This window comes from Colletotrichum paranaense, assembly GCF_030867605.1.
Source record: "Colletotrichum paranaense strain IMI 384185 chromosome Unknown Scaffold_4.1, whole genome shotgun sequence".
In the NCBI taxonomy this organism is placed as follows: Eukaryota; Fungi; Ascomycota; class Sordariomycetes; order Glomerellales; family Glomerellaceae; genus Colletotrichum; species Colletotrichum paranaense.
The window spans coordinates 3,780,718-3,800,268 of NW_026848962.1; the positions used below are offsets into that span (position 1 = coordinate 3,780,718).

The following is a 19,551-nucleotide window of genomic DNA, read 5'->3' on the forward strand; positions in this document are numbered from 1 at the left end:
CCTCCGTACACCTTACTTGCTCTTGTATATCATTTGGTTGCACTTCGAATTGACGCCCATGTTTGCGTCGCATTGTCATACGATTAAAGTGCCAATTTGGACGATGTTGCCAAAGTTGAAGCACGGAGACGTCCGCTACCAACCCATAAACTATGTAGCACGTTGGAAAGAGAGCCGTAAGAAAGCACCATGATAACGGATTCGCCTAGGTAAAGACATGAAAAAACAATTACCATAATAGAATTTGTTCATGAGATGCAACGATGCAGCTGATACTGAGAAGAGCCATGTAAACTTTTCCAGGCGTCATTATCAATTGCTTGGTACACCATTGTGTGAAGCACTCATCGACCAAGGGTGCCACTTTGTCGACCAATCAGTCAGGGGGAAATATCAAGGGCAGTACGGTGTTGTTGTGATCGGGACCCAAGAAAACCTCTGTGATGCGATGGCAGCATGCCTAGTCTGGGATAGGGAAATTTTACTTCACGAGCAATGAGTACATTATGGACACTTGCGGGCAGGGCAGAGACTGACAAGCAGCTGTACATCTAGCATCGGAAGACAGTAATAACGGCTTGAGTCTTGAAGATATCTCAATCAGCCTTTTGAAGGTTTCTCCACACCTTGACCTCTTGAGACCAGGCTCGCCGGATGTTACTAGCCCAACAAAGCTCACGATCGCTTGTAAATTTTGTCTGGAGCGGCATTGCTGACCAGCCTTAATACTTGCTTGAGCTTGGGATAGCCACTCAAACCGAATGACGTCTACTTGTCAGTGGATGCAGACCAATGTTGGCTGGATCACATGCACACGTGGCCCAGTCCCCATCTGGAGTGCGCCGCAAGTCCGGCCATGGGCGGCTCGTCTTGTTGAAACGAAACCAAAGTACCATTGTATTCGGCCTGTCCTCGAGAACTGACCCAGGATGGATGAGAAAACTGTACGAGCACTCAGGGTGGACGTCGGCCTTAGTGCATATTGACATGACTTGAATTACACAAGGCGCTTTGGAGTTGGAGTAAGGTACTTCATATGACTGAAGCTGGGACGGCTGTCTGAAAAGGCAATGGAATGGAGCCCAGGATGCAATACGCCAATACCTACCTTACCCTATCTGGTGTGTTTGAAGTGTTGGATCCCTGCAGTTGAGGTTGCCTAATGAAGGTGGCGTCGTTAGCATTATTCCACTGCTCCAAAAGATACCTTTGTATCACGCCTGTCCCCACATACGAGCATCCCGCACTCAGTTGTTGGACACCAACCAACTATGGGAAATCCAGAGAAAAAGAGAAGGTCGACATTGGGAATCGAATACTGCCGTCTTTCGACGCCATCTCGACTATTTCATACAAATACCTTGATTTCCCAATAGCCCTCTTCAAGATGTCTTCTCTTTCAACAGTGACACTCCCACAGACTCTAGCTTTACCAGTATTATTTTGTCATCCTGGCAATCGAACTGATCAGGTGACCCGCTAATCGCCGTATACTGCATACCACCAAAACCGCCATGAACCCAGGTTCTAATAAGTCCATCGTCCACGGGTACGAACAACCCCCCTATTCTGATTGACTTTAATAGCATTTGGATTTCGTAGGATCATCTGACTGAACCAAGCTAACATGCCCTTTCGCAGTGACGACTCATCCTCGAGCCGCAAATCTACCGGCACCGAGGACATGTTGCGTCTTCGAAAAGAACGACTTTGCCTTTTCGCACTCGACAATGAATGCCCCAATCCGATGCTGCCTCATATGATGGGCCTGTCTGGACTTTCAATCGAAAAGAGCCGTAGACGCAAGCTTCAGGAGATAAAGAGTGCTATCTCAAAAGTTGAGAAATGAAAGGCAGGACTTATTGAAACGTTGGCTGTGGCTGTAAGCAAGCGCACCTCAAAAGATTGAAATGTAAGTGTGCAAGAGACACCATAACGCGGATTCAGAAGATTCTCATACGGCGATGCAGGCGAAAGTGATTCACCGCTAGCCGCTCCAAGTAGCTGTAGCCAGAGACTGGTGCAGGCGCTCGGAAGGCGGGACACTCGGCGTCCCAAGAGATTTTAACCCTGCCGCGCACCGTTCCGGCACCCACTCCATCCGGAATTGGACTTTTACCGGGCAGGCCGGGCCACAGCTGTACCTAGTGGGGCCCAGATGCGGAGTGGGACGGCGGTACTCAGTACTCGCGCAGGAGATACCTTTTTTTTTGATGGTACAACTAAGTTCATGGCACTCGAGAAGGGCGGCCGGCACGCGGTTGTTCCATCTTGCCTGGCCAGGTTCAGGGGACAATTCCTGGCCAATCACGACCAATCAATGCAAGCCAGATGTAAGGGGATTCTCGAATACTGCCATCCTCAACGGCTCAACCGGCTGGCCTCACTTGATGATTAGGTCTACGCAGTATTGCTCTCGCTCCTCTCCATTTGGCGCCGCTCAGGTCGTTGCGGCCTCTTTTCCTTGTTCCTTAGTCCCGAACGCGACGTACCGCACGTTGACTTGTAACTTTCCTTTTCTTTTTCTGCCGGTTTGACACAGTCTGATAGACACCTTCCCCTCCTCTGAGTAACCCTATTGCCGACTGGAATTCGGAGGTTTCTGGGGGTTGTACTTGCTTTGCGATCATCACAACTTACATTCGTTTTGATTTCCACAAGCGCTAGTATTTTCTCCATAGCAACACGGAATCTGCAAAACTCTACGCTTGATGTACTCTCAACTCGTGTAGCTTTCTCCGGCTTTTCTGGCGTAAACAACCATCTGGAAGTGGAACAGGCTTTCAACGGAAATCACCCACTATGATACGTATTACACGACCCAACTAAAAGGTCATCGCTGTGCTCCAAACTCACTTGATCCAATGTAGCGATTCCAATGCTGGTGGAAAGCAGGTGAGGGTTACATTTTAACTCCCTTGGCTAGGCTGTCCGCGTGTGGAAACTGTTATTGCGTGTGAAGTGCCTGAGGTTACCTGGCAGCGCGCTGTGGGTAAGTACGTGCCGCTCCTCGCAACGCGTACGAAGAGCGGAGGTAACCGGGTGGAGGACCCGAGGCTTGGACAAGCTGTGCCGGCCCCGGATGGGATCAGTGTAGTAAGCAGCGCATAGTCACAGGGGGGGTGTAGCGACAACACCCCCACTTCACAGGTTTGGACGCAACAGGAGTCCGACAATTTGCCTCTTGCCGCACCTTAGTGCACACCTGTATGTATGTACCTAGTGAGGAGCACTTGCAGGTGGTATCCACGGGCAGCCAGTGCCGCCACTCGACAACTACCTTAAGCCCCAATGGCCTCTGGGGTACGTACCTGTTCTCACCACTACCTACCTCGTTGCAGGTCTCATTCTACCTACGTTGTGCCATCATGGTCAACTTCGAATTCCCATAAGGACGATGGATGTCCGCGGCATTTTCTCAGTCGTGGAACTCACATTTTCATACATTTCGAAATCGTGTTTCGATCACCTTTGTATTTGCTGTTGTCCAATGGGCGTTCTTTCCCAAAACACTATTTTCATATCCAGCACACTGTACATCTTAGTACTTACCTCGGTACATTGCCAGCATGTACGCAGCCTCAAACCGAGCTACTGTCAACGGGTATATCATCCGCCCTATCCCACTTCATACACCTACCTAAACGCCCTCATATCTTTGACCAGTCTCCTCTCTCCATCAAAGCTAATGTTCTGGTTCATTAAGGAACATCCCTCCTCCCCGGACTGCGGCTCAAGTCCTGCAAGAGCAGCAGCTTCGACAAACCCGAATCCAGTCCTTCCTCAGCGACAACAGCGGCCCCAATACCATGCTTTCTCAAGCCACCACCTCGGCCGATGAGTCCATAGCCAGGCGTCAGACCGAAACAGCCCGCAAGATTGACGACATCACCGCCGGTCTCAGCGGCTGAAATGCATCAATGAATTCCTGAAAACCTTTTGAGTTTTGGGTGTCGGTAGAACACGCCTATCTATAACATCCCGCCAAGTGCGTGCACATGCTTCTGACATGAGAGATACAAAACTGACAGGTGCGCCAACCAGACCTCGACCAACCATGAGACTGCAAACTACAACACAAACCTGTACTCGGATCCGACCAGGAGTCTTGAGCAAGGCTCGCCTGCTTACACCGGTTGGGCGGATCCTGGCCCCCGGGAAGGCCCACCCTACCCGAGAGCACGTGCACTATTCGGCCCCGTCGCTTCGGATCCGGAAAGCCAAATAACTGGAGAACGGTACCGGGGCGGGAAAGTTTCGTGGCAGGCAGGTTTCGTGACAGTCCTTGTGCACATCACACAAAAGCTGGCGCGGACACATCTAAGCTTATGTGTACCACACCACTACCTTGCAGTATGATCGGTACTTGCAGCAAGTTTCGTACATCTGGATGTCCCTCCCACGTCGCGGTATTCCATTGGCTGCGCCGCTGCGCGAGCCCATCAAATGGTTGCAGCCAGCCAGACAGGGTGTGTCGGTTGCCTTACACATTCCCACCCCAGTACCATCCGTTAGGCGCCCCGGCAGCACCTCGCAGACGGGAGAAGTACTAAACGGATGGCATTCCCCTCCCCCCCTCGAACCTTCCCAGATTGACCTTTCGTCTCTCTATTTTCCTATTCGATACGTTTCCTCCCGTACACGCCTCCTCGACCCCTCGAATTCGAACCAAACCCTTACCATTCATCGGAGATTTTCCCACACTACCTTAAGGTAACCCCCAAAAAGCCACCACCACGGGTTGCTACAGGCGACGACCCTGTCAAAGCGCGCCTCTACCTCTTCCCGAACCCCGCCGACTTCGAAATACCTGCATGCGAATCGATCTACACAACGTCAAATCGAGGTGCAGATGTCACGGGTTGGAGAAGAACGTTCATTGGCTGATGCATGGTGGAGCATTACATTGGGTGGTGGGACCTCTTCAAAGAAACACAGTAAAGCTATATGCATGCGATTAACATTAGATAATACAACAAAGAAATTGAGCCGGCCCTCTGAGCCCCCCTTCACACCAAAACGCCGTGGATATCATGCAGTGCCTATAGTCATTCAGTCGTTAATATTTTGTGTTGGTCCAGCTCATGAGGCCCTGGTCTCCCGCAGAGAGAGGATGTAGGGCAGATCAGTCGAGTCCGTCCGCGTCGCGAGTCTAATGACGGAGCCCGAAGCGGAACTTCCTGATGCCCTCGACCGCAAACTGACACTAGATGACGAATGATTTGGACCATACGCCGGCCGAGTCTGGGCGAAGCTATTCATGCTGGAGGATCTCGATATGGCTCCTCTTAATGTACCCAATGGGGTAGCCGGCGCGGTGCGATATTGAGCCCACGTATTTGCAGAGGAGTTGCGCGCGTTGACGGTCGGCGCTCTCCTAGTATAAGAGCCTTGTGTGCTCTGTGTCGCAGACCGGGATAAGCTGCGTGGAGTGGTAGGATTTGTGGCCATGGGCGCATCATTGTCGATGTCGCTTTCTGAGCCTTCGCTGGGCTCGTCCAAGGGACCGAGGACTGCCGGATCTAGCGGTCGCATGCCGCGCAGTATCGCAGCAAACAAATGCATCAATTCGTGAAATTGGGCGTTCGAAATAGCCCGCGTAGAGAAGCGCGCATGTTCGTAGGTGGAGAGGAAATCGGCGGTCGTCGCATTAAGCGAAATTACCCCCAGCTCAGCAAGGTGGCCAAGGTAGTCGCGCAGACTCATGGGTAATGGGCGCTGCAGCAAGGCCACCGCATCGGCATCGAGCATCGGTGGTTGACTGAAAGAGGTCGGATCGGGAGGCGCCAGTGTCAGGGCCTTTGCTTCGATGAGGTTCGGGAGCTCGGAGAGGACGGTGCTGTACTGTAGATCCGGGAGGTCTAGTGTGTTGGGTGATGACCAGCCGTAGTGTTCGATTTCGCCCCAAACCGGCCTTCGAGGAGGTAGCGCAATGCCAGTCTCCTTTTCTGTTGTTGCCGGCTTTTTCAAGGTCGGTAGCTGAAAGCGTTTCCTTGCCGCGCTACCGCCAGAGTTCTGCTTTTCGACCAGTACCTCCTCCATATCGCCACCCAACAAATTCGTCTCAATGCGCGGCCTTGCGTCATAGGCAATGGCTGCGCTGCGCTTCAGGTCGGCTGTGATCATTTCGTGAACCTTCTTGTTCACGTCGCCCTTCTCGATAGGAACCCATGGCTTCGGGATTGATGCGAGGATCGTCTTGTTGAGATACAGTCGCGTCGCGTAGATGAAGGATACGATTAAAGTGGTGAGGACCAGAGCGGCGGCAATGATCCATATGTTATATGGCTGGTTGTTCGAATAGGCCTGGTATATGGTGTCGCCGGGGGTGACGAGGAGGAGAAGGGCGAGGAGGAAGCATAGGACGAAGTAGAAACTTCCGTAGATAAAACGGAATATCGCTCGTGGGGAGAACATCGGGGGCGATTCGAAAGGGTTTCCCAGCGTTGAGGATTCAACCCGGGAAGCGACGAGAATGCTGGTTGAGGATCATGGACCGACGAGCCAGTGCATGAGGTAATGGAGCAAACCGGAAAAGCATGGCTGGGCGGAAGAAAAAGCCTATGCGACGAGGTAGAATGTAGCTGTAGCTAGGCTAAGAAGAACAAGTGTGAAGTCTAGACATTACATAGGGGAGAAAAGGGTATAGTACGGTGGAGGGAGAGAATGGAGGTTGGTGAATATGTAAGTAGACAAGAGAAAGGTGGAGGTTGCGCACGCAGATGCGTGAAGGTGACGACGAAGAAGATGACGGACGGGGGAAGCGAGAGGTTGGTTGGGGGGCTTTCATTTTGTTTTAGCAGTGCCTTCCCGGCCACAAAGCAACAAAGCTCAGGTGGGGGTTCCTCCATGCGGACCCCTGTTGAATTTTAGGAAGGCTTTCTATGCTCTAATCCAAAATCCGGTTTAGCGGCACCAGCGGGAAGGCGGCAACGGGCACTAACTTTTCTACATTCCAGGCGCTCAAAGACAGATGCACAATGGGATGGGACGGAATGGGAAGAGAGGGGAGTCTTCGGAATGGAGGAACCTATTTTTTACCTGCCGTGACGCCGCGTTGGCCTTGGGAAAGGCATAAGCCCCATGACTAAGAAAAGGTAGCGTCTGCTGTCTTACACGTGCGCCAGTGCCCAGCATCCAATCGTCTCGTATCGTTGCTCTCGACTAGCTCAAACCGATGAGCTGACGCAGGCAAGGCCGGTTTGTGCGCCTCACTTAACATGTGATGGGACCGTCAATCAGCCCTTCTGTTGATAAAACCATGGTTTTGCTGCAATGTTTTACTGCCTCGTGAAATCTGACTATGATACACGTCGTTATGCCGTTATGCGTGCCTGTTTTGCCTCCCAAACGCCCCTCACAAATTACGGTTGCACCGTGACACCACATATGCCAAAGCCTGTGACTAGCGGGCTTGCTGCATCTCGGGTCCTTGGGATCTGACTTCACTCGTGGGAAGTATCTGTTGGGCTGCCGCCTCCTTGGCCAGTCTGATATCCGTGCGAGTCAACCTCAAGTCGCTGCTGTATCGTTCAAACTCCGCAATCACTTGGGCCAAGCCCGTCTTCAAGGCTGCAATCACTGCTTCCACCTCGGGCGCAGTTCTATCCTTCTCAATATCGGTCCAGTGAACGGGAAAGCTGTCCTTGAATGCCTCAATCTTGGTGATGACGGTTGTAAAGGTGCGGATGATGGTAGGAACATCCTTTTGTACCCTGCCGTAGTTATCATCATTGAGACTGTGAACGGCCAACAAGCTGAGCACATCAACAGCGTTGACGTACTGGCTCAGTTCTGAGTACGGCGTTCCGAGGATAACGGCGGTGAGGCGGTTGCGGAACTCTTGGCGAAATACCCAGCCAACGTACTCGTTGCCAATAACCTTCAGCGCCCATGTCTGGAACTGGTTCATCAGTTGAGGAGAAGACAGCGCCTCTTGCTGCTCCTTGCTCAGAACCTTGTCACGGGCCCCGCGCAGCGTCTTCTTCGCGATAGGGCTCAGCTGCGACACTGGTGAATGGCCGGGGTGGCTTCCCACCTGGGTGAGGGCCTTTTCCAGCTCGCCGCGCATCGTCTTGTTCGCGGGCTTGCTAGTGAAAATAGGGTCCTCCTTCAATGGCGCTGAAGACCGAGCTCGGACTTCCGCAGTTGGCGCTGGGGCAGCCGGCACAGCCGCGGGCTTTCCGTACTGATCGATTCTTTGTTCGATACTCTTGATGGTAGTCAGGCAGTAAACGAATATCTGAGACCACGTAGAACCATCTTTACGGTCGATATCCATGAAGATGGCCTTGCGTCTGCCTTCTTCGTTACGAGCAATGTATGCCAGTTCCCAGAGGGCAAAGCACTGTCACTGTTAGCTTGAGGATTGGTGCATGCTGCCTGATTGTACACTTACCCGAACGGAGTCCTTCTTGCTCTTAAGACCATTCAGAAGACTGCCGTTTGGATCCTTGGATTCACTCGTGAGAGGCTTGCCGTTCTTGAGAGGCGCCTTGACCATAAACGTCGAAAACGCATGATTGGCTGTCTTCCAGATGGCGGTGATCAGGAAGCCAGCAACCGCGCATCGGAACATCAAGTAGATGTCTCCGGGCCACTGAGGCGGAAGCATGTTGGTTTTCGGAAGGTTATAGAAAGGTCGCAAGAAGAACAAAGCCCAGCCCCAGAAGAACGATCGCAATGCCATGAAGTATACCACTCCGGCGACAATAGTGGTGCTGATACTTCTGACGCCAGACTGGATAAGGATCGCAGGGACTTCGCCCAAGACCTTATTCAGCGAAGCATCCCCAGAAACCTTGACTTCGCCTCCCTCAGACCGCGCGACATCGATGATGAGCTTGTCTTGGTCTTGGTAGAAGTGGAAAATCGACTGAACAGCGGCGCTGACGGCCATGTAGCAGAAGAAGATCAACGTTCTCTCGTTCACGCGGGCGCGGTCCCCACTATAGTATGTGACCCATCCCAAATTGGCGCTCTCCGGCAGGGCCCAGAGGTAAACATGACTGAATAGCGCGCTCGAGAACCCGTAGAAGAGGAAAGCCTCGAGAGTGTGAATGCTAAAAAAGAATTGCGCGAACGCGTGGAAGGTCGAGTTGGAGGCGCGGGCGCCGACGTGGTACTGGGCAATGCGCAGGATCAAGATCGAGAGACCGCAGGTGAAGAGGAACAGTGTTCGAAAGCCCGCGGGGCCAATGGGGAACCAGGACCAAAAGTCTACGAGAGGCTAGTTAGTTGCAAAGCTTCGCAAGCATGCATCTTCAACGTTCATCACTCACAAGAGCTCCAACCCGAGAGGAGGATGGCTTGCAAATAAGAAATAGCAAGCAGAATAGTAGCGGTAGAGGAAAATCGCCTGTGCAGCGCAGGCTGCAGAAAGTCCTTATACGGAGCCCTTCTGACTGTTGCCGGTGCCATGCTGAAGGTGCATGGTCATCGGGACCGAATGTTTGGGAGGCTGAGGTTTGGCGAGGCTGCACTGGGACTTGTGACGGAGCCAGGATCTGGAAGTAAATAATGTAAAAAACTCCAGTACAACAACACGCAGCTCCCGCTTGAGCTTGCTTGAGGTCCAGGGGACCCGCTCTGCACGCGGACTGAGCCACATGTATCACGTGGAGATAACACAATCAGGCACCACTATTGCGAACAGGAGCTGATTGGACGGAAGGTGGCGCCCTTACGTAGTGTTCCAGCCACAGCCGACGACGACATGCAGGTTCCTGACCATCATTACGAGTCTATCTTCCGCAGACATCCTGACTGATACTTACTGGCCAAATAAACACATCCGTGAATCACAGCGGCGCCGTTCCTTTAGTCCGATTCATTTGTGAATACTTTGCCCTCGAAATTGCAACCATGTCGTACGACCAGTTATCTTCGCTCGAAGCCGGCCGATCGGGTCGTCAAGGCGGATACACCGATGATCCCGAGTTCAAGCAGCTTCAGTCCCAGTTGACCAACAAGATCTTCAACCTGCGGCGCAACATCCAGCAGCTGACTACTGATGTCAACATTCTCGGAACGAAGCGCGATACTCCCCGTGTCAGAGAACGAGTTCACGACCACCTCGAGAAGACCCGCGATCTGTGCAAGGAGATTGGAGATGGCGTTAAGAAGCTCCAGACGTGGGACGATCTGACCGTTCGTACTCCACAGACTACTTGCGCAAAGCCGTATACTAATAAGCCGTGCGCATAGAAACAACAAAAGTACGATCAATCCAGAATCTCGACCGACTTCCAAAACGTCCTGCAAGAGTTCCAAGACATCCAGCGCAAAGCACTTGAGAAACAACGAGCGTCCGTCACAGCTGCGCGCGCAGCGACCGAAGGCGAGGGAGCTGATGCGGCGGCTGGATCCGAGGAGCGTCTCGAGCTTCAACAGCAGCAGGAGGTCAGCCGCCTCGCATCACAGGACGAAGTGGACTTCCAGGAAGCGCTCATTGTCGAGCGTGAAGAGGAGATCCGAAATATTGAGCAGGGTGTCGGCGATCTCAATGTGTTGTTCAGGCAGGTGGCTCAGATTGTGACCGAGCAAGGCGAGCAGCTTACTTCCATCGCGGATAACGTGGAAGACGTGCGGGACGATACCCGGGGCGCTCAAATAGAGCTCCGCCAAGCGGCCAGACACCAGAAGGCGGCTCGCAACAAGGGGTGTTGTCTGATGCTCATCCTGGCAGTCATCCTCACCATTATCATTCTCGCAATTGTATTGGACTAGCACGTCATGGGGGTATTGGGGGTTTCTTTATTTGATTGCTGTTTCTACATTGGCGTTGTGGTGGCGTTTCGCGAATATTGTACATCAGGCGCCCAAGTACAGCTAAGGATACAATCTGGGACAGCGTGTCTTCTTTCTCTATCATTGCCATGGCTTTTCTCCCCAAGACTACAACCCCCGCAAGTGTAAGCGCTCGTAATGAGGGGATGGCTTCCAAGGGTCGTGTTTGCCGCGTACTTTGTCCATAATCTTGACAGAGATCTGGGAGAAGATCATTGAAGAAATCCAGTAGACAAATATGCCTGCTGGCAAGTTGATACAAAGTGCGGGAATCAAGACTGCCGTGAGAAGTAGACCTCTTTGGAGGCGAATTCGCCATCTCAGACCCGGAGGCACATTCTGCTCAGACGTTGAGAGGTTGAATACATACTTCCTCATTTCGCCTCTAGGCATCGTTAACCAGCCCAGAGTGCCCATCAGCATAGCAGGCAACAATATTGTTGGATCGGCTACCGTGAGGTCGGTAAACCATAGCACGCCACCATTTGCCATGCCTTCCGCAACATAGCTTAGTGAATCCAGGTTGCTAGATACAGCATCAGCAGACGAAGAAGCTGCTGTTGATGCCTGTTCCGTAACGGAGGTCGAGGCGACACTGGCTGAAACCTCCTGGTTCTTGTAGTTGCCAGTGAGCAAGGATAGAAGTCCGCTGTTTGCACCACAAAGACGCCTCAGAGATTCAGACATGAGATACCATATGGGCAGGCCGAGTGCTGGGGCCCAAGTCTTCCAATTCTGGGCCCCTAGCTCTTTCAGCATTCGTTTCCGAACCTTGGCTAGTTGTATGGCCCTTGAGAGACGGGTCCCACGAATTTCGTGACTCCAGGCGGCCATAAATGGTGCGATTTCTCCCTGTCTTTCAACGACGCGTCTGGCGTAGTATTGAAGCGGTGCTCTGCACAGAGAGATGAGCAAGGCCGAGAACACGATGGTGCCTGTCCAATTTCCCGTCGCGTTCATCGAGTGCAGCGAAACAACTACTTGCGAGGTAGCTTCGACGCTGCTGTTGACGAGCCCGCCTAGACTAAAGTGTCTGGCACCAATTTCTCGTTGAGGTGATCGTGCCGTCCTCGAGACAAGGCGTGGGCGAAGAGAGGTAGTGAGTGGCCTTGCTGATGAGAAACCGATGGGTTGGCGTAGGCCGGGTGTGATGGCGCAACGCGCCGCTCTCAGGGAAGCCATGATGAGATGCTTAAATGTTCATCAGAGGGCATGAGAAGGTACACTTTCTTCGAAAGCTTGCGGCGCAGGGTAGTGGCCCTTGAAACGAAGGATGCGGGCTGGTCAAGGATCGTCAAGGAGCTGAGGCTAGATTTTGTCAATAGTTGATCATGAGAATATCTGAGTTTACGTCGGGCGTTCAGTGGTCAATTCAGAGCAGCACCAACGGGCTGGTGCACGGGCCATTTTGATCCAACGGGCGCGGCTTGAGCGGATCTACAGCTCGCCGGGGCCGGAAAAGACCTGGACCCTTTAGAGGTGGGGGTCGACTGCCCACTGTATTCGTACCGCTGCAGCTTCCCCCGCCCCATTTTCTAGCTTGCAGTACAACCTGGCCAGTTTGCGAGTCCCCTACCTCACCATAGCATCCCACGACGTCAACGGGCAATGCTGAAGCTGGACTTGACCGACGCCCCCTTCGGCTTCGACTCGCCCTCTTTTTTCCACCTCGACACCACCACCGGTTCCCAAGTTTGTCGAAGCAAAACCAAAACCTAATCCTACGAATTCTGCGATCCCTTCACCCCGATGCCCGAAACCTGCTCAGCGCCGTCTGGGCAGACGCCCTTCTCTTTTGGCCTCGATCCCTGGACCCTAGCCTACGTCGTTGTGCCGATCATCGCTTTTACTCCAATCGCGACCTACATCATGTTTCCTCTGCTGATGAAAGGCATTGGTTCCCTGCTGGGATGGTACCTACGAAAAAAGACAGAGGGAAGGAGAGCACAGCTTCTGGAGCTCAAGACTGCTGAGCAACAGTCATTCAAGAACACCCAGAAGAGCTCCAGCAGCGGGAAGAACAATGTGCAGGCACAAGCTTCCGGAAGCTCCGAAAAGAAGGACTCAGAATGGACCGGGGTCGTTGGATTCTTCCACCCTTTCTGGTATGTCGAACGATTGCAAAAGTCGCCAAAAGGACGGTCACTAACAGCACCCAGTAACGCTGGCGGAGGAGGAGAGCGAGTCCTTTGGGCTGCGATCAAGACCACTCAGGAGAGATACCCTAATGCACTCTGTGTTGTGTACACTGGCGACCATGAAGTGAACAAGCAGGCCATGCTCGAGCGCGTCAAGGTTTGTCTCCCACCGTAGAACCCCTCTTTCCTCATACTAACGACATGTCTCAGACCCGGTTCAACATCGACCTGCATCCCCCGACCATCAACTTCCTCTACGTTAGCACAAGACACCTCGTTCTGGCCTCGACATGGCCTCACTTCACCCTCCTTGGACAATCGATTGGATCTGTAGTGTTGGCATGGGATGCCTTCCAGCTCCTTGTCCCTGACATCTTCATTGATACTATGGGCTATGCCTTCTCCCTGGGTTTGTGCAAGTTGCTCTTTCGCAGAGTTCCTACTTGTGCCTATGTTCACTACCCGACAATTTCGACTGATATGCTGGAATCACTGGACCCCAAGGCCGAGACTGGAAGTCAGGGCGTCAACGCCGGCAAAGGCGTTGGTATCCGAGGCAAGGTCAAGAAGTTCTACTGGAAGATGTTTGCGGCCTTGTACTCCCGGGTTGGATCTACTGTTGACATTGTCATGACAAACTCGACCTGGACCCAAGGTCACGTCCAGAAACTCTGGGGCCCCTACCGCCAGGCCAAGGGAAGGAACAACCCTATCGCTGTCAACTTCCCACCCTGCGCTGTCGAGGAGCTCGAAGAGGCAGTAGAGGTATCCGAGGCCAGCGAGCGGAAGCGAGAGCAGGCTTTGGTCTACATTGCTCAGTTCCGCCCCGAGAAGAACCATACCCTGGTCATTCAAGCTTTCGCCGACTTCCTGAACACCAAGTCCGAAGCCGCCAAGGAGGCGAAGTTGGTCCTCATTGGTAGTGTCAGAGACGACCACGACTCCAAGCGGGTGTATACGTTGCGCCTCTTGGTGAATGAGCTCGGCATCAAAGACCGTGTCGAGTTCCATTTGGACGCTTCGTGGCCTGAGATTTTGGACTGGCTGCAGAGAGCCTCCGTCGGTGTCAACGGCATGTGGAACGAGCACTTTGGCATTGGTGTCGTCGAGTACCAAGCCGCCGGTCTGATTTCCGTTGTCCACGCCAGTGGTGGTCCCAAGCTGGATATCGTCATTGAAATCGACGGCCAGCCCACTGGTTAGTATTGACCTAGCTTTCTGTGAAGATGAAGACTAACTAGCTTATAGGTTTCCACGCTACGAATGTCAAGGAGTTCGCCGAGGGCTACGAAAAGGCCCTCTCCATCAAGGATCCGCTCCCTGTTCGCCTCCGCGCACGCCGGTCGGCCAAGCGCTTCACCGAGAGCGAGTTTGACGAGAAGTGGATCGCCCAGATGGAGAAGTTGGTGGCCATGACGCCCTAGATGCATTGTTGACTCTTGCCTGTATTTCTATATGTACTTTGATAGACTCGAGGATACCCCTTTCCTTCAGATAACCTCAATAAACCTGGCTTATGTTGCACATAAAATCTCATCATCTAGCGTAAGCGTGATATATCATCTAAACCATCTACACCACAAATGCACCACTATTCTTCTGCCGCGGCTCGCTCGCGGCCTCGAATACGCCGTCTTCAAAGATGATGCCTTGCACGGCGCTGCGGCCCTCGGGCACCCACGTCACGTCGTGGCCCTTTTCGAGCATGCTGGCGACGGTGTCGTTGTCAAAGGCGTACTCGAACGTGACGGTATTGGGCATGAGCTGGTCGTGCAGGCGGGGCTCGCGGAGGGCCTGCTTCATGGTCTGGCCGTGCTCGAGGACGTGCCAGGTGACTTGGGCCGTGGAGCTGATGATGCGGGAGCCGCCTGCCGCGCCGACGGTGACGTAGAGGGAGCCGTCTGGGTGTTCTACGATGACGGGGGTGATGGAGGAGAGGGGCCGCTTGTTGGCGCGGACGAAGTTTGCGGGGGAGGGTTCGAAGCCGAAGGCGTTGCGGACGCCTGGGATTGAGAAGTCGTTCATTTCGTTGTTGCTGGTTGTTTGTCAGTGAGTGGAATTTACGGTGAGAAGGGATGGATAGGAGAAGGGGAATTTACAGGATTACGCCGGATAATGGGTCCATGATTTGAGCGCCAAAGAGGAGGTTGACGGTCGTGGTCAGGGAGGTGGCCATGCCGGACTTGTCCGCTGTGACGATATGCGACGTCCCGAACCCTTCGCTCGAGTACACGCCCTGCGGATCATACCGCTCAACCGGTTGCGTCTGGTTATCCAGGATCTTACCGCGGATATCCTTGGCCGTGGCCTCGTCGATAAGGGTATCCTCAAACGGCCCGATGCCTTCCACGAAGTCCGGGTCACCGAGCAGAGACCGGGCGCCGTAGGCGAAGCGCATGGCCTCGTCGAAGCGATGAACGCCGAGCTTGGTGTCGGCGGACTCAGCCGGGTCGAACTGCTCCATGATCTTAAGGGTGTTTAGACAGACGGCGCCGCTGGCGGGGGAGCCGACGGATGTGAGGCGGTGGCCACGGTAGGTTATGGAGAGGGAGGGGCGGGTGACGACCTTGTAGGAGGCGAGGTCTTCTAGGGTGAGAGTGCCGTTTGTGGCGCGGACTGTGGCGATCATGGACTCTGCTATGGGGCCGGAGTAGAAGGCTTCTGGGCCTTGTTCTGCGATCTTGGCGAGGGTGCTGGGTTTTTTGTCAGTTTCTAATTTTCTGAGAGATATGTGAGTGTGTGTGAGGCTTACGCTCCGTAACGTTTGCGGTAGATGGTATCACCAAGTTGGAGGAGCGTGCCTGCTCCGTGTTAGTTCACTACTTCCTACTGACCTACACTCGGAGGATTTTAGAGACTCACCGTTGGGAGCAAACTCCTCAGCCCATACTGGATCTTCGACGAGAAAGTTCCACTGCCCTTTGATAGCGGCGTCCATATATCGCACCAAGTCCGAAGACACTCGGAAGCCCGCAGTCGCCAACCTCGCAGCCGGGGTGACGACGCTCTTCCAGGGCAGAGTCTTTTGAGATGACCAAGTCAGTAATGAGAATCTCTCGCTTTCTTTCCAAGCTGTTCACTTACACCGTACTTCTTGTGGATGTATTCCAACCCACGAACCTCGCTCGGCACGCCCACGGCAAGGCCGCCGTAGACACTACCCGCGATATTGCCTTGGTACATATCCTGGAACGCAGCAGCCGGCGCAGCCTCTCTAAAGTCCACAGACTCGTAGTTCCCATCACCGTCTCTGATGACGACGAAGCCGCCGCCGCCAATGCCGGAGTGGTACATGCCCACCGTTCCAACGCAGAACGTCGTACCGACCAGCGCGTCTACGGCGTTTCCCTACATGGGGGTCAGGCCTTGTGTAACCTTACTGAGAGATTATGAGAAGAAAGTGGAAAAAACACATACACCTTGCGCAAGTAGATCACGGCCAATCCTACTGCACTCAACCGACTCACTTGCAACGGCGCCAGTGTCGCCAGCACGAGGGTTAAAGACGAATTCCGGTATCGCTGCGGCCGAAACCGAGCGGAATTCGGCCAGCAAGAGCAGAGAGGCTGGGTAATGCCATATTGACTTGGGAGATGTCTCTGTTCTCGGTTAATCGCTTTTCATGATTTCCAGAAGATGCTGATCTCCTCTACTGGATGGGATGAACTCACTCATCTTGGATAGGTGGTTAATTCAAGGCCGGGCGGCGGTCTGTGGACTCCAACACCGGACGGTACCTCCGAGACTCAACGTGCACAACGGCCGAGACACCGATAAGAGATAGCGGAAGGGATGACAGAGGGACTCGGGAGGTAAGCAACTCTCAGCGTTGCGTCTCTTATCTACCGCGATAAAGAAGCCTTCTATACCCAACAGATCACCAAGACAAGAGAAAGGGTTGTGAGTAAGCTGGAGGCATTGAACGCCGTAGTCGGGGGAGGGCCATGACTTATTACTACTGGGTCCCCGGCGATTGCGACAGACCAAGTCGCTATTACCAACTTGGTTCCAGCCCCAGATCCGGCAGGCACAACTGATAAGCGAGTTCTGGGGTCCAATATGTGGGCCACACTTACTTAGCTAAGTACCTACATACAGAGTAAGATAGGTACCTCAAGGTGTGGTGGCACTTGGTGGGCGAGTGACAATTGAAAGTGTGCCGCATGATAGCAGTCATGCTTGGTGAAGCCCCACACCGAGTCCCAGGGACGCCAATCAGCGACGGGCGAATTAAGTAATTCTCAGCAACCTTCAGATGGGCGACAACTTTTTTTCACAGGTCGCATGTCACAAGCTTCAACTTCAAGTCTTTGACTTTCATACTTTCATCTTACACCAAATTTTTGTACTTCCAAGCTATACTGTGACACGGTGCTCTTAGCGGGCCATCTTGTCTCATAATTGGTGTATTACCAACATTGGCTTGAGGCGTTCAATGGGTTTGCCCCTGCGGCTCCTTCCGAGACTCACTTCATCTTCACTACGTCCGGCTATCAACGCCCTCACATTCACCCGGGCCTCAAGCTCGGCCTCGGCAGCAGCTCCCCGGCCACTCATTCGCAGAGTCATCATGTCGTCAACAGCAGAGGCGCCTCAGGCGGCGGCAGCGGCACCAGCAGCAGCAACAAATGCAGGAGAGTCATCTCACCAAGGTCAGGCACAGGTGCAGGGTCAAAAGAAGTGGCAGAATGGCGGAAACAAGCCCAATGGCAACAAGCGTTCATTCCAGGGCGGCCAGGGAGGCGGAAGGGGCAAGGATAAGCAGCGCAAGTCGAAGCGTGAGAGGAACATCACCGAGGGCTCGTCAGAAGAGGTCTTGGCGTTCGACGTGCAAGCGCTCATCGCATTGCGCAAGGAATCACTCCCCGATGCACCGGCGGCAGGTGAGGAGGTAAAGGACGGGGCAGAGAACGGAGAAACGCAGGCCGAGACCCAAGCACCCTCAGAAACCCTTCCGGAAACCTTTACCGAAATCGAAGTAGAAGTCCACGCAATCTCGTCAACAGGAGATGGCCTCGGTTTCCAGCTGGGCTCGACCTCGACACAAGTCTACGTCGTCCCCTTTGTCGCACCCGGCGATATCGCAAAGGCAAAGGTCATTAGACATGTCCGCGAGGAGTCCTACTCAGTAGCCGACTTCGTCTCCGTCGTTAAGGCGGGCTCCCTCCGCGACGATGCCCGCGTCAACTGCAAGTACTTTTCCCAGTGCTCCGGCTGCCAGTTCCAGATGCTCGACTACGACACCCAGCTGTCGCACAAGCGCTCCATCGTCGACAAGGCGTACAAGAACTTCTCCAACCTGAACCCGGACCTGGTCCCGTCCATCAGGGATACCATCGGCAGCCCCTTGCAGTACGGATACCGCACCAAGCTCACGCCGCACTTTGACGGCCCTCCTGGCCACCACAAGAGGAATAAGCCCAAGCAGGCGCTGAGCAAGGTTCCCGAGATTGGTTTCAACGCCAAGGGCCGCCGTCATGTTCTGGATATTGAGGACTGCCCTATTGGAACCGACGCCGTTCGCCTGGGCATGAAGCGCGAGCGTGAGCGCATCGCCAGGGACTTTGGCAACTTCACAAAGGGCGCCACGATCCTTCTCCGCGAGAGCACAAAACGCTACCCGAAGAAGGTCATCAGCAACGGCAACGCCAACAGCACAGCAGCCAAGGAAGAAACAACCACGGCAGAGGAAGTATCAGCATCAGCATCAGCATCAGCAAACGAAGAAGAACAACCCCCCGCAGAAACCCCCTCCGACGCAGTCCGCGTCGAGACAGACGCCCACGTAGACATCAAAACCTGCCTCTCCGCCACGGGCGCAATGTCGAGCGAGTACATCGACAACTACCTCTTCACCAACCCCGCAAACTCCTTTTTCCAAAACAACAACTCCATCCTCCCCAAATTCACCCAGTACATCCGCGACCACGTCATGCCCCCCGCCGGCCCCCACCGCGACCGCATCAAATACCTCATCGACGCCTACTCCGGCTCCGGTCTCTTCACAATCACCCTCGCCTCCCTCTTCACCGGCAGCACAGGCATCGACATCGCAAAGGACTCCATCGAGTGCGCCCGCAAAAACGCCCGCCTCAACAACCTCCCCGAGTCGCAGTGCAACTTCCTCGCCGCTGACGCGCCCCAGCTGTTCAAGCAGGTCACCTACCCGGCCGACGAGACCGTCGTCGTCATCGACCCGCCGCGCAAAGGCTGCGATAACGACTTTTTGAGCCAGTTGTTGGCGTTTGGGCCGAGGAGGGTCGTGTATGTGAGCTGCAATGTTCACACGCAGGCGCGCGACGTGGGCGTGCTGGTGCGCGGGGACGGTGGGGATGGTACAAAGTATGAGATTGAGAGTATCGTGGGCTTCGACTTCTTCCCGCAGACGGGACATGTCGAGGGTGTGGCGGTATTGAACAGGGTCGAGAAGAGTGCTTGATTAACCTACCTTACATGGATTGCATTGGGACGGGTTGGGATCTCATATCACGGGAGAGAGTATACAAAAGTTTGTGATACCAGCATTGGTCTGATAATTCGAAAAAGCAACAGCCACCAGAGTATGGACGTGGCATGAGACCGTTCTCTCAAAACATATTACCAAGTCTTTTACCGTTTTATTTCG

The 19,551-nt window shown here is 53.8% G+C and overlaps 9 protein-coding genes across 9 annotated transcripts; 5 read left to right on the forward strand and 4 right to left on the reverse strand.

Moving 5' to 3' along the window:
- Positions 1-1,514: 1,514 nt before the first annotated feature.
- On the forward strand, positions 1,515-1,849 carry CPAR01_06236 (uncharacterized protein; the record flags this gene model as incomplete). The annotated part of the gene is made up of 2 exons (XM_060490510.1): positions 1,515-1,549; positions 1,642-1,849. 2 exons carry the CDS (start codon positions 1,515-1,517, stop codon positions 1,847-1,849), a joined length of 243 nt encoding a protein of 80 aa, XP_060351976.1.
- Positions 1,850-3,569: 1,720 nt separating this feature from the next.
- CPAR01_06237 (uncharacterized protein) lies at positions 3,570-3,911 on the forward strand (the record flags this gene model as incomplete). The annotated part of the gene is made up of 2 exons (XM_060490511.1): positions 3,570-3,604; positions 3,707-3,911. 2 exons carry the CDS (start codon positions 3,570-3,572, stop codon positions 3,909-3,911), a joined length of 240 nt encoding a protein of 79 aa, XP_060351977.1.
- A 1,171-nt stretch (positions 3,912-5,082) lies between these two features.
- On the reverse strand, positions 5,083-6,417 carry CPAR01_06238 (sucrase/ferredoxin domain-containing protein; the record flags this gene model as incomplete). The annotated part of the gene is made up of 1 exon (XM_060490512.1): positions 5,083-6,417. One exon carries the CDS (start codon positions 6,415-6,417, stop codon positions 5,083-5,085), a length of 1,335 nt encoding a protein of 444 aa, XP_060351978.1.
- A 988-nt stretch (positions 6,418-7,405) lies between these two features.
- Positions 7,406-9,506, reverse strand: CPAR01_06239 (nucleoporin protein Ndc1-Nup; the record flags this gene model as incomplete). The annotated part of the gene is made up of 3 exons (XM_060490513.1): positions 7,406-8,347; positions 8,399-9,229; positions 9,282-9,506. Coding segments are annotated over 3 exons (1,998 nt in total), but the record flags the coding sequence as incomplete, so codon positions are not given.
- Positions 9,507-9,864: 358 nt separating this feature from the next.
- Positions 9,865-10,728, forward strand: CPAR01_06240 (SNARE domain-containing protein; the record flags this gene model as incomplete). Its single annotated transcript, XM_060490514.1, has 2 exons — positions 9,865-10,149; positions 10,207-10,728. The coding sequence occupies 2 exons, from the start codon at positions 9,865-9,867 to the stop codon at positions 10,726-10,728; spliced, it is 807 nt and encodes a 268-aa protein (XP_060351980.1).
- Positions 10,729-10,896: 168 nt separating this feature from the next.
- Positions 10,897-11,970, reverse strand: CPAR01_06241 (uncharacterized protein; the record flags this gene model as incomplete). The annotated part of the gene is made up of 1 exon (XM_060490515.1): positions 10,897-11,970. One exon carries the CDS (start codon positions 11,968-11,970, stop codon positions 10,897-10,899), a length of 1,074 nt encoding a protein of 357 aa, XP_060351981.1.
- A 567-nt stretch (positions 11,971-12,537) lies between these two features.
- CPAR01_06242 (alpha-1,2-mannosyltransferase alg-11) lies at positions 12,538-14,350 on the forward strand (the record flags this gene model as incomplete). Its single annotated transcript, XM_060490516.1, has 4 exons — positions 12,538-12,893; positions 12,948-13,083; positions 13,137-14,124; positions 14,175-14,350. 4 exons carry the CDS (start codon positions 12,538-12,540, stop codon positions 14,348-14,350), a joined length of 1,656 nt encoding a protein of 551 aa, XP_060351982.1.
- A 148-nt stretch (positions 14,351-14,498) lies between these two features.
- Positions 14,499-16,529, reverse strand: CPAR01_06243 (gamma-glutamyltranspeptidase; the record flags this gene model as incomplete). The annotated part of the gene is made up of 6 exons (XM_060490517.1): positions 14,499-14,961; positions 15,026-15,619; positions 15,679-15,727; positions 15,789-15,948; positions 16,011-16,274; positions 16,344-16,529. Coding segments are annotated over 6 exons (1,716 nt in total), but the record flags the coding sequence as incomplete, so codon positions are not given.
- A 967-nt stretch (positions 16,530-17,496) lies between these two features.
- CPAR01_06244 (uncharacterized protein) lies at positions 17,497-19,365 on the forward strand (the record flags this gene model as incomplete). The annotated part of the gene is made up of 1 exon (XM_060490518.1): positions 17,497-19,365. One exon carries the CDS (start codon positions 17,497-17,499, stop codon positions 19,363-19,365), a length of 1,869 nt encoding a protein of 622 aa, XP_060351984.1.
- Between the last annotated feature and the right edge of the window lie 186 nt (positions 19,366-19,551).